Source organism: Lynx rufus, unplaced genomic scaffold (assembly GCF_022079265.1).
Source record: "Lynx rufus isolate CCGP_SWC_20201006 ecotype Redwood Valley unplaced genomic scaffold, mLynRuf1.p SCAF_4, whole genome shotgun sequence".
Classification (NCBI taxonomy): Eukaryota; Metazoa; Chordata; class Mammalia; order Carnivora; family Felidae; genus Lynx; species Lynx rufus.
In genome coordinates this window covers 61,581,383-61,595,997 of record NW_025814856.1, presented here as the reverse complement: position 1 = coordinate 61,595,997, position 14,615 = coordinate 61,581,383, and the positions used below count along the sequence as shown (strand labels likewise).

At 54.5% G+C, this 14,615-nt stretch overlaps 1 protein-coding gene across 2 annotated transcripts in view; it reads left to right on the top strand.

Annotated features, from left to right (window-relative positions):
• The window catches only part of NUDCD3 (NudC domain containing 3), a 62,650-nt gene that overhangs the window by 29,967 nt on the left and 18,068 nt on the right, over positions 1 to 14,615 (top strand). For both annotated transcript variants that reach the window (XM_047094845.1, XM_047094844.1), the window contains exon 3: positions 8,736 to 8,868. In XM_047094845.1, the coding sequence (XP_046950801.1) occupies positions 8,736 to 8,868 (133 nt within the window). The remainder of the gene's footprint in view (positions 1 to 8,735; positions 8,869 to 14,615) is intronic.

Below are 14,615 nucleotides of genomic sequence, written 5' to 3'. Positions count from 1 at the left end.
CCAACTGAGCCATTCAGGTGCCCCTGGAATTGTTTTCTTCTTAGATTGTTCATTGCTACTGTATAGAAATGCAATTAATTTTTACATATTGGTTTTGTAAGCTGTAACTTTGCTTAACTCATCAACTGTAAGTAGTAGGCTCTTTTAAAAACAATTTTTTTTAATGTTTATTTTTGAGAGAGAGCAAGAGCATGAACAGGGGAGGGGCAGAGAGAGGGAGACACAGAATCTGAAGCAGGCTCCAGGCTCTGAGCTGTCAGCACAGAGCCTGATGTGGGGCTTGAACTCATGAACTGCAGGATCATGACCAGAGCCAAAGTCAATGCTTAACCAACTGAGCCACCCAGGTGCCTGAAAGTATTTAGTAGGCTTTTAAGGATTTAATGTATTTATGCAAGGCCGTATTATCTGCAAATAGAGTTTTACTTTTTCCTTCCAATCTAAGTGTTTTACTTGTTTATTTTCTTGCCCAGTCACCCTGCCCGGTACCTCCAGCAAAGTACTGGATGGAAGTGGTCACAGCGGCCCCTTGTCTGTTCCCTAGTCGTGGGGACAGTGCCCAAACTCCAGTTAAGTGTGATGGGAGCTGGGGCCCTCGCTTTTCCCATGTCTCATTCAAGAACATCCTCCAGCACCTTCAGCGGAAGCGACCATGACAGGAGGCTGTTGACATCTCACCACCTTACTGATTTCCTGGGATTAAGAGCATCTGGGGATAAGGGACTTTTAGTTTGACAGGTGGGCGGTCTGCCCATCACCCAGTGGGGCTCCAGTGCACAATGAAGGAAGCCTCCTGGGAATCACGCAGGCCGTTGGAGCTTCGCATGTGTGAGGTGACTGTGTCTTTGGGGTATCGGGGTGGTGGTGACCTCCCAGGGATTTGGCCGTCACTTGGACTCTTGCTCCCGGTGGGCGCCGGAGTATGTAGGTGCAGCTCTGGGTCAGACCCCGGGCGCCTGTCAGCCTGTGGGGGCATGTCCCGCGTCTCCACTGACACTCCTTAAATTCTTTGTGCTTTTCCTTTCCCCTTTATTTTCTTTTTTTTTTTTTAATTTTTTTAAATTTTTTATTTAAAAAAAAATTTTTTTTTAACGTTTATTTATTTTTGAGACAGAGAGAGAGACAAAGCATGAATGGGGGAGGGTCAGAGAGAGGGAGACACAGAATCTGAAACAGGCTCCAGGCTCTGAGCTGTCAGCACAGAGCCCGACGCGGGGCTCGAACTCACGGACCATGAGATCACGACCTGAGCCAAAGTCGGAAGCTTAACCGACTGAGCCACCCAGGCGCCCCTCCCCTTTATTTTCTTTATCTTCATTTAGTTTTTCTGTTTTTCAGGAACTGTATTGCCACCTCCAGTGTCCCAGCTGCTTTCTTTTGTATTCTGTCATTTTAGTTTGTTTTTTTTTTCTTTTTTAACATTTACTTACTCTTGAGAGACTGAGAGAGACAGAGCGTGAGTGGTAGAGGGGCAGAGAGAGAGAGGGAGACACAGAACCCGAAGTGGCTCCAGGCTCTGAGCTGTCCGCACAGAGCCTGACGCGGGGCTCGAACCCACCAATTGTGAGATCATGACCTGAGCCGAAGTTGGAGCTTAACTGACTGAACCACCCAGGTGCCCCTGGTTTTGTTTTGTTTTTTCCCCTGGGAAACTCATGCATGATTCCCTCCACTGTAGCTGCTGGTCCTTGTGTTGGGTTGGCTTTTTCTTTGTGGTCATGCCTCCGTCCCACAGTGTGTGTTTTCTGAGTGGGATTGTAGCTGCTGCTCTCATTTCACAGCTGCAGGGTCATCTTACGGGCAGGCGGATGCACACAGCAGGACGGAGACACGTGTGGGTGCGTCTGTACCTCCAGTGCCATGTGGAAGAAACCCTGGGTCGTGTGGCTGGGACGGCCGCCTCTTCCTGGACACACTCCTCGCCCCTGCCAGTACTGACCCCACCTTTCCGCTCCTTATGGAGCCTCGGAGCTTCTGTGGTGTAAATTGGTTGCTTTGTAAGTTTGTTTTTCAGTTCAGAAAAGAGTTCCTAAAACTTTGTTTTTACTTTGGGATAACAGAGTTTGACCTGAGAATTCCTGACTTAATTTTTAAATTTTAAAGCCCGAGTTAAAACCTTTCCTATTCTTGGCTGGGTCTTGTTTCTATATTTGGAGGTAGGAAGGTTTCTGCATGAAATTTCTCATGCATCTGTCTTGAGAACACCTGTTGTGTTTGAGATGAGAGCAAATCCAGGCAAATTTAAAACCACGGCTTATTGCAAGAAAATGGACTCTTGGGGCTTTTGCATGAAGGAATCTCCCCTCCGCCGAGCACGCTGTTTGTGAACACGCGTTAGTGCGGAGAAGATGTTCATGTAAGGGAACCCTGTCGTTTATCATTTGTGTTAGAGAACGGTGCTGGCGGCTGTCCTTCCTTCTGAACTGCTGTGAGCAGTGTGTCCTTGTCTGGATGCTTCCACTTGTGTGTGCTCCTTTGCTCACGGACGGGGAAGGGGGTGCCCGGCGTCCGCGTTTCCTAATAGTCCGTTCCTGCAGCGGCTCACATCGCTCTTCCTGGGTCATGGTCCCCGTGCAGACAGGGACCGGGTGACACGGCTGCTGGGAGAGGGCGGAGGCAGTGGGATCGGGCCGGCACGTCCCCCCTCTTGATACCAGGTGCTCAGCTCCCTGGGCCTGGTGTGCTGATGTCACCTGTCCAGAGCCCTCCTGTGGTGCTGCTGCTGGTAGCATCTTGGGAAGGGTGGGGGGCTGGCCGAGGGGCACATGGGCTGCGATGTGCAGGTGCAGTGCAGGGCTGGCAGGAAGCGGGTGTGAGGGCCAGGCAGAAGGATGGGGCCACATGCGTCGTGTGATGGGGACCTGAGCATTCCTGCAGCAGCGGGCACACTAGGTGGGACTGCTCCTTCCACGGGTAGGGAAGGGGTGTGCGGTGATGAGAGGTGATGACAAACAGGTCCGTAGACTTGCTGGCTGCAGGCCACCTACTGGTGGTGTGTCCCTGGCCTTCTGTGCTCCCGCGGACCCCATGAACTGGCCTGGTCTCCCTTCCCACCCTGCCCTGTGTATGCTGCCCCTGCTCGGGCCACCCATCCTGGGTGTCCCAGCGTTCACCAGTATGGGATGGGCTGCCCCTCCTGGGCACCAGGATGAGCAGAGGGTGGGCTGTGTGTGCCTGAGGCTCGCCCATCCACCCTGACGTTTTTGCTTTCACTCCGCTTCTGGGCCTCCCAGTGTCCTTCTGCCACGTTTTCTTGTTTACTTTTAATGAACTGATACCTGCTGCCCCCCCCCCTCCCCCGACCTTGGCGTACCCGAAGCGGGCCATGGGGGGCAGAGGGGTGGCCCCATAAGAAGTGGGTCTTGCAGAGTGAGGGTGGGATGGGGTCCTGACCCTGTAAACCCTGCTCCCTGGGGAAGCCACTCGGGGGTTTCCATGGTACCCCCGGCCCCGCCTCCTGCCACCAAGGGCTCTCTGCATGCCTTGGTGGATGTTTGGGCCGTTGGCCCTCCTGTCCCTGCTGTCGGTGAGTGTTGGAGGTCTGGTGCAGTTTTCTTGGGTGGGATTACTGCTCAGCTGGGGAGTCTGTTGAGAGCAGAGGTAGTAAAAAAGCTGGTCATGACTTGTTTGATTTTGGATGATGAGGAGAAGAAAATGGAGTTAAGACTAAGAATTCAGCCTTCTCCACTTGTCATGTGTGTGCAGGTTACCTCATTTTTGTTGGAAAATGTGTACTATGTATTTACATACTTGGAAAATATTTGGAATGTTCTTTCTCTTGTCAAAATAATTAACGTGAGGGACATTTGGGTGGTTCGGTCAGTTAAGCGTCCAACTTCGGCTCAGGTCATGATCTCACGGTTCATGAGTTCGAGCTCCGCGTCGGGCTCTGTGGTGACAGCTCAGAGACTGGAGCCTGCTTCGGATTTTGTGTCTCCCTCTCTCTCTGCCCCTCCCCTGCTTGTGCTCTGTATCTCTCTCTAGCAAAATATAAATAAACATTAAAAAATTTTTTTTTTAAATGACGTGATTTAAGAGGAAGTCTTGCTGTAAGAAACCTGCACTGCCGGTTAATGAAAACAGCATATAGTAAATGTGGATGGTGTTTCTGCGGGCTGACCTTCCGAGCAGTTTGCATTAAAACCTATCAAATTATTCATGGGCGTATTATGAGGGGCTTCAGGTATTTCAGGTGAATCATCTGGTATTTTTAATTGTGCTACATAATTAAAATGTTAAAGGCAGATTATCAAAATATACTTTGTGACAAGAATTTTGTATCAAACGCTGATGGCGGTGGTGGAGAGTCTCCTGGGGGCAGAGTGAGCGGGAGCTACAGGCCGGGGGCATCAGTGCCCTGGGTGTCCCCACGGCAGCACACTGTTGTCCCGCAGGCTTCTGCTACGACTGGTCAGGAGCAGAAGCAAGAACGCAGGGGAGCGAGGTAGGACGTGGGCTGATGGCCTCAGGGCACAGGGATGGAAGCCGGGTGGGGGGTGGGGGGTGGCAAGTGTGTCCCGAGATGGGCCTTGGGTTAGTGCGACGCCGGGAGGAAAGTAGGAGGCGGCACGTGGGAGCTGCAGAACCGACAGTCTTTCCAGCACGTGAAGAGCACTTCTGTGGCCAGGGAGCACCGACAGAGGCTGCGGTGCAAGTGGCTCAGAAGGAGCTCATGTGGCCAGTAAGCACGAGCACACGAGACTCCTCTCTTGTGTATTCGGGGGGCAGGACCCCTGCCTGGGCACGCCGCAGGTGTGGGGTGGTCCTGGGCCAGCAGGTCCCCCGCTGGGTGCTCAGACTGACCCTTAGGTTATAAAGATTCCACGAAAGGAGAGAGTGGCACCATCCATGCCCTCGAAGCTTCCCTCCACTTCCTTATGTGGCATTCTCGACTCCTGTCTCGTTTCCCTGCCCCCAGACATGACAGGACACACCCAGAAATCACAAAACTTCATCGTGCATAAGTCAGTAAAACGAACACTTCAGCTTAATGTGATTGTCGTGAATTTTAGTGCCCAGTCTGTGTTCATGTTTTCCTGAGTGTCTCTGTCTTCTCATGGCTGGTTTTTCTGGACCAGTGTTCCGGCAGGTCTGCCGAGCCTTCTGATTTAGAACTCTTCCGCTTTCCTCTTTAACTGTTGCTGTTTACTTGTAAAGAAACATGGAACTTTGTTGTAGTTTCTAGCATTCTGGACTTGGTTCTGGTGAGAATGTTCTCTGCTCCTCTGCCTGCCGTACGCTGGCGGAACGGGATGGATTTTAGGTCCCTTGTTGGGGCAGGATGGTGACAAGCCTCTGTCCTGAGCCAAACTTTCTTTCCAGGTGGGAGTGCGCTGAAGAGGGTGGCGACCAAGTGTGAGGGGGACAGTGGCCCTGGGCAGGACGGGGTGTCAGGCACCTGGAGCGTGGGACCCGAGGTCGTGGGCTTCTGCTGCTCAAGGAGCCTGGAAGAGGTGGCAGGAGGCTGTGAGCACGCTGGGCCTGCCTGGTGCCCTTTGTGTGGGTCACTGTGCACAGACTGTGCGGTCCAACCCTTCCTGTCCAAGGTGTGTGGGGAACATGGCCGTCATGTCTTGGTGCTGAGATGGGGCCCACGAACCTGCTTGCAGGCTCCCAAAGCAGGGCATTGGCCTCCAGGGTGGGTTCCCCTCACCCAGCTCGGGAGTGCAGGAGCCCACAGGAGAGTCCCTGTGCCTCCACCTGCTGTGTTCCCTGCCCAGGTCCTGGGGTCAGTGAGGGAGGTCGTGGGAGGGATGGAGGTGGTGGGAGCATTGAGGGGGTGGAGGTTGTGGCAGGGACGGAGGTGTCCCACGAGGGGAGAGGGTAAACTGCCTTAGACGTGCCACACTCCACACGCTCATGCCACACACATGCACAGGCCCTGATCCCTCCCATGGGCACACTCTGGGGAGCCACCCCTACTCCTGGAACCTTGGAAGGGGCCCGAGGGTGGCCCCCGTGTCCCCAGTTAGAAACCATGCCCTACGGTGCTAGCTCCTGCTCAAGCGCCTGTAGAGGCCGTGACTCCTTCGCCTACCACTTGTCACGCTGGCCACTGCTGGAGGGGCATTGGTTTCTGCCCGCACAGGAGTATGGAGGGGCGGGAGTGACCTGAGCAGAGCTCCCACCCCGGGAAGGGGGTGCTGGCTGTGGCACAGGAGCCCGGCCTGGCAGCTCCTTTCACGTGGCCGGCCGTGGGCTCCTGGGATGCCCACACTGCAGGGAGGCTTGCGTGCTGACTCACGCTCCTCCCCTCCCCTCCTTTCCCCTCCCCTCTGCAGCTACATCTGCAGCTGCGGGGGTGTGGCTACGGCCAGTCAGGGATGACGGGGCAAGGGGGCCCAGAGCACCTGCACATGACAGGAGGCTTATTTTTACACGTCGTTGACTGCAAATAATCCACTTTATTTAAAGAGAATGTGGATTCCAAGTGTTAAAAAAAGCACCCAGCAGTGTGCCGGGCTCTGTGGTGCTGTGTGAGCAGAGCCCCTCTGTGAGCCCACAGCTCTGGGGTGCAGGGCACCCCCGAGCAGGAGCAGCTCTGGCCGTGGCTGAAGGCTCAGCCCTGTGTCGTGGGATGTGGCTGTCCCTCCTCTGTGAGGGGTCCCGAGATTTGTTTCTGGATTTCTGCCAAGTGCCAGACCATGTTGGCCTCTGTTTTGTGTGTATTTTATTTCTGAGTTTCCATAACTTGGATGGTTTCAAATAGTTAACGCACACACTCCGTTAGGCCGTGCAGCAGGCTGTGCGGGGAGGACGACACCCCCCACCCCCATCCTGGCCAGGCCCTCGGGTGCTCGCTGCACACTCCAGCATGGCTGTCATGCCAGGGCTCTGGAGCTGCATTGGGTGCTGGCGGGCCTGGTGCAGGTGTCTTGGTGTCAGGTTGCAGGCCGATGGCCGCCTGGTCCTGGGGACACAGGCTGGATCGCCGCCTCCTGTCCAGGAGTCCTGAAGAAGAGCCTTTTTTCTCTGGATAGGATGTCTGTGTTGCAAGGAAGTTAATGGTTAAAGGAACAGAAGAAAGCCAAACTTCCTGTTCGTCTCCCACCCGAGACACCACGGAGACTTAACACTCTGGCGCTTGCTTTTACCCACACGCCCATGAGTGTCTCTTAGTAAATGGACCCACGCCATACTCAAAGCCGCACACTTTCCTCATGTAGCCCAGCGGCCTCTGCAGACTTGTGTGTCCTGGCATCCGTGTCAAGCCTGCCCGGTCTTGACCTTTCCCGCCTCTTCTGCCCTGCTCCCTGGGGCTCTCTCCCGAGCTCCCTTCCAGACTCTGGGTGGGGTCCTCCGTGCCTCTGTCAGTTTCTGGGGATGTGGACAGCTACTAGCCCCTGGCCTGCAGCTGCCCGGCCGTCCTCACACCGCCGTCCCTTTGCATGTATTTCGTGTCTTGGTCCCCCCTTGTGAAGGACCCAGATGGGACCAGGGCCTCCCAGTGACCTCATTTAACTTTGTTTTTAATTTTTATTATTTTTAATGTTTTATTTATTTTTGAGAAAGACACAGAGCATGAGAGAGGGAGGGGCAGAGAGAGAGGGAGACACAGAATCTGAAGCAGGTGCCAGGCTCTGACTTGTTAGCACAGAGCCGACGTGGGGCTTGAACCCACGAACCGTGAGATCATGACCTGAGCTGAAGTAAAGACGCTTAACCAGCTGAGCCGCCCAGGCGCCCCCTCATTTAAACTTTTAAATAAGGCACATTCTGAGGGCTGGAGGGTAGGACACCATAGAATTTTTGGGGTCACGCTTCAACCCCCGATAGCAGCCAGTTATCAGCTGCGAGAGCTGGGCGATGATGGATGCCAGCCTCACGTATAAGGTGTACGAGGCAGACCCACAGGAGGTACACACGTTACTTGCGAACCACCACCTGACCAGAGATGGAGGGCTGCAGGGGTGCTCGTGTTCCGACCCTTTTCTGCGCGTCTTCATCTGCACAGATGAACATGTGCTCGCTTCTGTGTCTCCCCATGAGTGCAGCCTCGTCCTCGGGCCTCTCCCTCCACGTGTGGGTGCCGGGCTCCCTGAGGGCTGGAGAAGGTGGGCGAACTGCACCTGTTGTTGGGACGGCCTCACTCAATGGTGTCGCCTTGTCCACAATTAGGCTTCTGTCCTTAATTTAGATCTAAAACTCACGTAGTAAGCTTGAGAGTCCAAACGTTTCTATGTGGTGTTTATGCTATTGTTAGCACTGTTAAGTTTAACAGCAAATCTCTTCTCCTGTTTTATTTGTAATGTCAGCCAAGGCGCTCGGCCAGGCCCGTGTGCACCCGTGCTGGGTTGGCCCTGCAGGGACAGTGGGGTGTGGCCGACGGGTTTTTCAGGCAGCTCCAGCACACCACTCAGGTCTCAGGAGAAAGCGGGGCCGCGTTTGAGTTTGCGTGGAAGCTGCGGGTAGAAGTTGTTGGACAGTTTCTGGGGGAGCAGGATCCCCGGGGCCGTATTACCGAGGCCCTTCGCTTGAGGGACTGAGCAGTGTTCTGGGGTCCACAAAGGCCGGCAGGCTAGGCTGTGCCGTTGACCGCGGCCACATACCCCGTCCCCGGCGTGCTGCATTCATGGACTTCTCTGCAGCATGTCCCTTTGTCCCTGGGTTCCCCGGGAGGCCTGAGGAGGAGGACCAGGAAGGAAGTCACCCTGCCTCAGAGAGGGAGCCCCTTGGGAGCTGGAGGTGGGGCGTGGCTGGGGCGTGGTGCTATCTCACCTGTCCTTCTTCCCCAGGAGGCAGGAGCAGTTCCAGAGAAACCCCGACAGCTACAATGGCGCCGTGCGTGAGAACTACACCTGGTCGCAGGACTACACTGACCTGGAGCTCAAGGTGCCGGTGCCCAAGCACGTGGTGAAGGGCAGGCAGGTAACCTTGGGGCCCCTCCAGCTCCTCCACGCAGCTTTCTCTGTGGCCGCGGCTGTCTAGTGTGGGCTGCGCTGGAGCCGACTGGCCTGTCCTGTGGTCTCCACTGTCCTTCAGCCGCAGACGTGACTGCCAGCCCTGCTGTGCTTCTGGGGTGCACCTGCTGCTGGGTGTTGAGCTCCAGTGTCCTCCCCCTCCCGTGGTTCATTGCGTGGCGTCCCCACAAAAAGCCTGACAAGGGAGGCAGGGTGATCCACGTCACGCCCATTTCACGGATGGAGCAGGCGCCTGGAGAGGCAGGGCGGAGATCCCCAGGTTGTGCAGTGGCCCATGGTTCCTGGGCCTGTGCTGTCTGGAGCACTGGGTGGTCACGGGGTGGGGGGGCGGGGGAGGGGGGGCGTCGGCCTGAGCAGGGGCGCTCACAGCCTTAGCTGGTGTCTCTACTTGAGAGCAGGAGTAGAAATGTAACCTTTGATGGGGAGAAAGAGAGATGTTTACTCAGTAGTCGTGCACATAGGGAGGCCTCACTTTAAAGGAAAAACCCCATGTAATTTGTGAGGTTGTCCCCTGAGTGCTGTTGGCTGGAGAAGCTGTATTCTTGCTTCTGTCTTCACAAGACTCTTCAGCCTGCACGGTAAGCAGTGCCTTCCGTGTTTCGTAGGCGAGATGGCGGGGCCAAGCAGTTCCTCGCCACCCTCCCCCCCAAGTGACACAGGTGCCCCTCACTTGTGCCTGGGATCACCGAGTGCTCTGGGAACTTGTGTGAATGACTGTGGTCAGTGCAGGTGCGCTGCCTCTGAAGCTCTGAAAAGCTCTGAAGCTTTTCAAAGAGCAGTGCCGCTGGCTTCTTTCAAAGAGAAGGTTCCAGAACATGCAAAGTAGAGCTTATACATGACTAGCTCCTACATTTTCTGGAAATGACTGCTGTGTGAAGCGGCACCAGCTTCAGCTGGCTTGGCTGTGTGTGAAGAAAACCAGGCTGGGCGGTGAGCTAGTCCCTCTGGGGCCCCTGTCCTGAGGTGCTGACCCTAGACTGTCCAGGCTGCACCTGGAACGGGCCCAGCCGTGTGCAGGACACTGGCAGGGGCCAGGGAGCCCCCAGAAGTTGCACTCCCACCAGTGTCGGGAGGGAAGGCAGGAGCCCCGAGGCTTCTTGGCTGCATGTGGTTGTGGGTCAGGGGTCTTGGGCCATGCTAGCTGGAGCACTGCGTCCACTCATTTCTCCCTCCGCCCTCTTCCCACCTGTGTGCAGAGATGTCACCAGAGCACGGTGACCCCTGTCACGTGGACTTCAAGGTCTGCGTTAGACCTGATGACCAGGGGTCATCCACACAGCATCTCGCTCTGATGACCATGTCCCCTCCCGTGTTGGTAGGTGCAGGCCAGTCTTCCTGTGGGGGGGAGGGGGGACTTTGCCCAGTGTACCCTGGGGCTCCAGTGTTGGTGGGAACTTGGACCAGTGTCTTCTGAGGCTCCAGTGTGGGGGGAGTCTTGCCCAGTGTCCTCTGGGGCTCCAGTGGCGGGGGAGGGGGGACTTTGCCCAGTGTCCTCTGGGGCTCCAGTGCAGGGGGACTTGGCCCAGCATTCTCTGGGGCCCGGTGGGGCAGGCGTCATGTTGTGTTGGGATTACCTTGTATGCAGGTAAGTCAGTTAAGAAAAGCGCTGGCTACAAACTTTGCTGAAGATAGCTCCAGCTTCCTGGTCCACTTCCTATCTTCCTACTTCTCCACAAACTTCTGGAACTTTCTTCAGGAGAATTTGTATCAGGCCTAACCTGAAACTGGTTATTTTCTCTTTGACTCTGGAGACCCAGATCACCTGGTCTCTGGCTGTACTTCCCACCCCAGGAAACATACATGCTGACTCTCCCCCAAGCCCTGTGTCTTGAGGGTTCTGTTCCCTTCATCGTGTCCCCCTAGGGGACAGGCTGTTGCACCTGGGGGTCAGATGCATGTGTCGTGACTTCGATATGTCCTTACTTTCACCAAGGGTGGTTCTGGATTGTGCTCGTTCCCTCCTGAGACCTTGACTGAGCATGGGATGGTCCCCAAGGCTTGGACAAGATTGCTGCTCTGGGGCTGACCTTGTGGGGTGCAGGCAGTGACAGCCGGCACTGGTGTGGCAGTTCCAGGGAGTGGTGGCTGCCCGCAGTGCGTCGGCCGCTGGTGCATTTGCGAGACCAGCACGGTGCTGGAAGAAGGTGATTTCTGTGTTGGCATTTTTATGACACCTGATGACCGTATTTCTGCCGGCCTGGCTTCATCTCTGACGTGATTCAAGTTTTCTTTATCTTCTTCGGGAGTATTTTTGGTCCATGTTACGGCTTTTTTTTTTTTTTTTTTTTTAAAGAAATTGAGGTAATATAGGCATACTGGCTTCCGGTGTGCAGCATGGCTATTTGATGTATGTCTGTGCTGTGAAATGATCGGTGTAGTAAGTCTGGTGAACACCTGTCACCTCACATGGTAACACTATTTTTCTTGTGATGGGAACTTTTAAGATAATCTCTTGGCAATCATCAAATTCCCCGTTATTCCTATACCGAAGCAGGGGAGGGGTAGAGAGAGGGGCAGAGAGAATCCTAAGCGTCTCTGGAGAGCCCAATGTAGGGCGCTTGAACTCACAAATCGTGAGATCATGACCTGAGCTGAGATTAGCCCGACTGAGTCCCCCAGGCGCCCCCTGAAACCTTCTTGTGAAACTCTGTGGCCTCACATTTTTTAGTGATCTAAGAGTTTTACCTACAGTTCACTTAAAACTTAGCAATAGGTTTATTTTGGATGTCTTGGCTTTTGCTGGTCTCAGGGGTTTTTCCCTTGGAGTAGTCAGTTTCTTTCTGGACTGGCTACTTTCCAGCCCTTCCCCGAGGTGCCTGTCACAGCTACCTGTCAGCAGTGTTTATTTTAGGGTTTTGACTGTGGCACCTGTCAATCGTCGTGGAGATGGTGGCTGTGGTCGCAGCGGTCCAGTGGTGAAGTCACGGTGGTGGGTGTGCCGGTGGCACTGCGAGTGCATGAGGGGGCAGCAGGGGTCCCCGGGCCCCCTGCCCGGCGGTGACTGGCGCCAGCAGCAGCAGCAGAGCGACCACTGTCCCTCTGTGCTGGTGCTCGGGTGCAGCAGGCGGAGGAGAGCGCATGCGTTGCCCTTGGCGCCAGGGTCCTGCCTTTTCCCGTAGCCTTTTTGCTGGTGAATCTAGAGCCAAACTCTAGAGGCTTTCGCCTCGAGCAGGAGTGAGTGCACTCAGCCGCCCTTCGCCCGCTGTGCCAAGGAGCAGGGGACGTCTGCGCTGGGGTGGAGGTGCCTCTGCCCCTCCTGGCATCCCCCGGCACCAGTCACTCCTGGCATCTCACCGAACGCCAGGACTTGGCCACCGGGAAGTGGAGCTCCAGAAATTTTGAGGCCAACCCCCTGTGCAGACGAGAGAGCCTCCGGGCCGCTCCTGCCCCGTTAGACCATTGCCCTTGGCCGAAAGCGTGCAGAGTCCCGGCTGGAATGCATGACCCCCCTCCTCCCCGGGGACCACGCGTGGTCTTTGCTGAGGATGAGTCCTGCGCCTTCGCCACGGGAACCTCCCACTGCGGCACTGGCACTGAGGCTCCTGCTGTGGCGCTCGGCCCTGAGCCGTTGGGGCCACCTGTGGGATTTGTCCTGCAAGCGCTAAGCTAGCGAGCAGCGGAGCTCCCTTCTCGAGTGGGGAAGAGCTGTGGTCCCAGGACCATTTTTATCCACTTCATGCAGGGGCGTGTGCGGTAGGGTGCTCACATGTGACGTTTTCACAAGGCCTGCCCCTGTCCAGCTGTCCTCCTCCAGTCCCCACCCTGGCCTCAGTCACCATGTCGTGAGCTTCTGGGTCACGTGTGAGTGTGCGCTGCCACGTCCTGGGCATGTTCAGGGGCGGGCGGTTCCTGACCCCGCCTGGTAGCTGGCACTGCAGTCATTGCCAGTGTCTTGCTGTTGGAGACGGGGACGCAGTGAACGCCCTCTGGTGCATTCTGTACTGCACGTGCGCGTGCCACGTAGCACGCATGCCGGGAGGCGCTGTCGCACGTGCAAAGGGTGAGGCATCCCTTCAGGACTGCTGATGGCCCCTGAAGGGGTGGGCACCGATCCACGTTCCCGTCGTCATCGTGCACAGGAGTACAGCATCAGGTTTGGGGATGGTAGAAGCTGGATGGGTGGAAAGGGAGCTTCTGGGTGTATGTGGATTTGTATTCCTCTTGGGAGTATGGTTAAGCATGTTTTTACGTGTGCTGGTTAGACCTTAGGCCCTTTGCCCTAATGATTTCTAGGAGCTCTTTATAATCTCAGGTCAGCCCCCGGTCTGTGGTGTGTGTTGCAGACCTATTGCCTCATTTTGTTACTAATATTTTGAGTTGGCTTCTGGTATTTTTTTCCTTGGGGAACTTACTTTATTTTTATGTAGTCAAATTAGTCTCTTTTCTTGTGGCATCTGGAATTAGAAAGGAGTAGGTTGTGTTTTGATGGAACTTCTTTGAACCTTTGCTGCCTTATAATCCACTTGGATTTTCTCGCCCCTTTTGAGCAGTTTCGTCTAAATTCTAATGGTTTCTCATTCAACTGTTACGGAAATGAAATGATTTTTCTCTTATGGAAGGCACTGCTGTGTGGTGATCTGGGCCTTATCTCATTGGTTACTAACCAGGAGGCTAACTAACACAGTATGAATTTTGTCACTTAGGAAGTTGATTATTGTATTTGATTAGGTGGAGACACTCCAGAAATGCTCCTGTTCAAAAAGTACAGGGAGAACTTGAACAGAATTAGTTAAAACTGAGAATGGAAATGGACACTAGTGTTGATTTTTAAAAATGTTATTTTAAGGAAAGGAACTGCTACAGATCGCTGTGTGTGGATAAGGGTGGTGGGCGTGCTGGTGAGGAGGGAGTGCTCTGGGTTTGAAAGCAGGTCCTGGGTGGGATGGAAGGTTAATTATGCTTAGTAAATGTGGATGTGTTCTCTGGATGTGTCCACACAGTGCGTTCGCATGTTTTCTTTATTTATTGTTCAGTAAGGGACACATCTCTCAACCTTGTGGGTGTTCTTGATCTCATGGGGGCTTCCTTGGTAGGGTCCTTGTCAGCACCTTGGGGTGATGGCCTCTGGCCTTTGACAGGACATTCCTGAACATGAGATTTTTTTCCATGGTGGTCTCAACCTCTGTTTCTACATTGGGACCGCCTCCCTGGTCCTTCCCCGGCATCTCAGGCCTGGTCACTTGGGATGAGGCAAGGGAGGGGAGGAGGCATCTCTGCCCTTCCCACTGCATACCCACGTGTGTCAGCCCTGTCTTTCCCTCTCTCCCCGCCCGTGGACACACATTCTGAGTTCTCAGGGGTATGTACCTGGTGCACACGGTAGCAAAGGTAGCTCCCTTTCTGAAGGGCTGCAGACTGTATTCCAAAGTGCTCGCACCAGCTTTAACATTTTACATACCCACCAGAAGTGTGTGCGGGCTCCTGTTCCACGTCCCCGACACCTGTTGTCACCTGTTGTCTGCCTCCTGATGACTGCCCGGAGGTATCTCGTTGTGGTTTCCGTTTGTGTTTTCCGGATGACTCATAGTGTTGAGCATCTTTGCATGTGCTTATTAGCTATTTGTATGTCTTTTTTAGAGAAATTTCTATTCAATGTCTTTGCCTTTTTAAAAATTGCTTTCTTTTTATTGTTGAATTGTAAGAGTTCTTTTTAAATATAAATATTATACCCTTGTCAGATAATTTGTAGATATT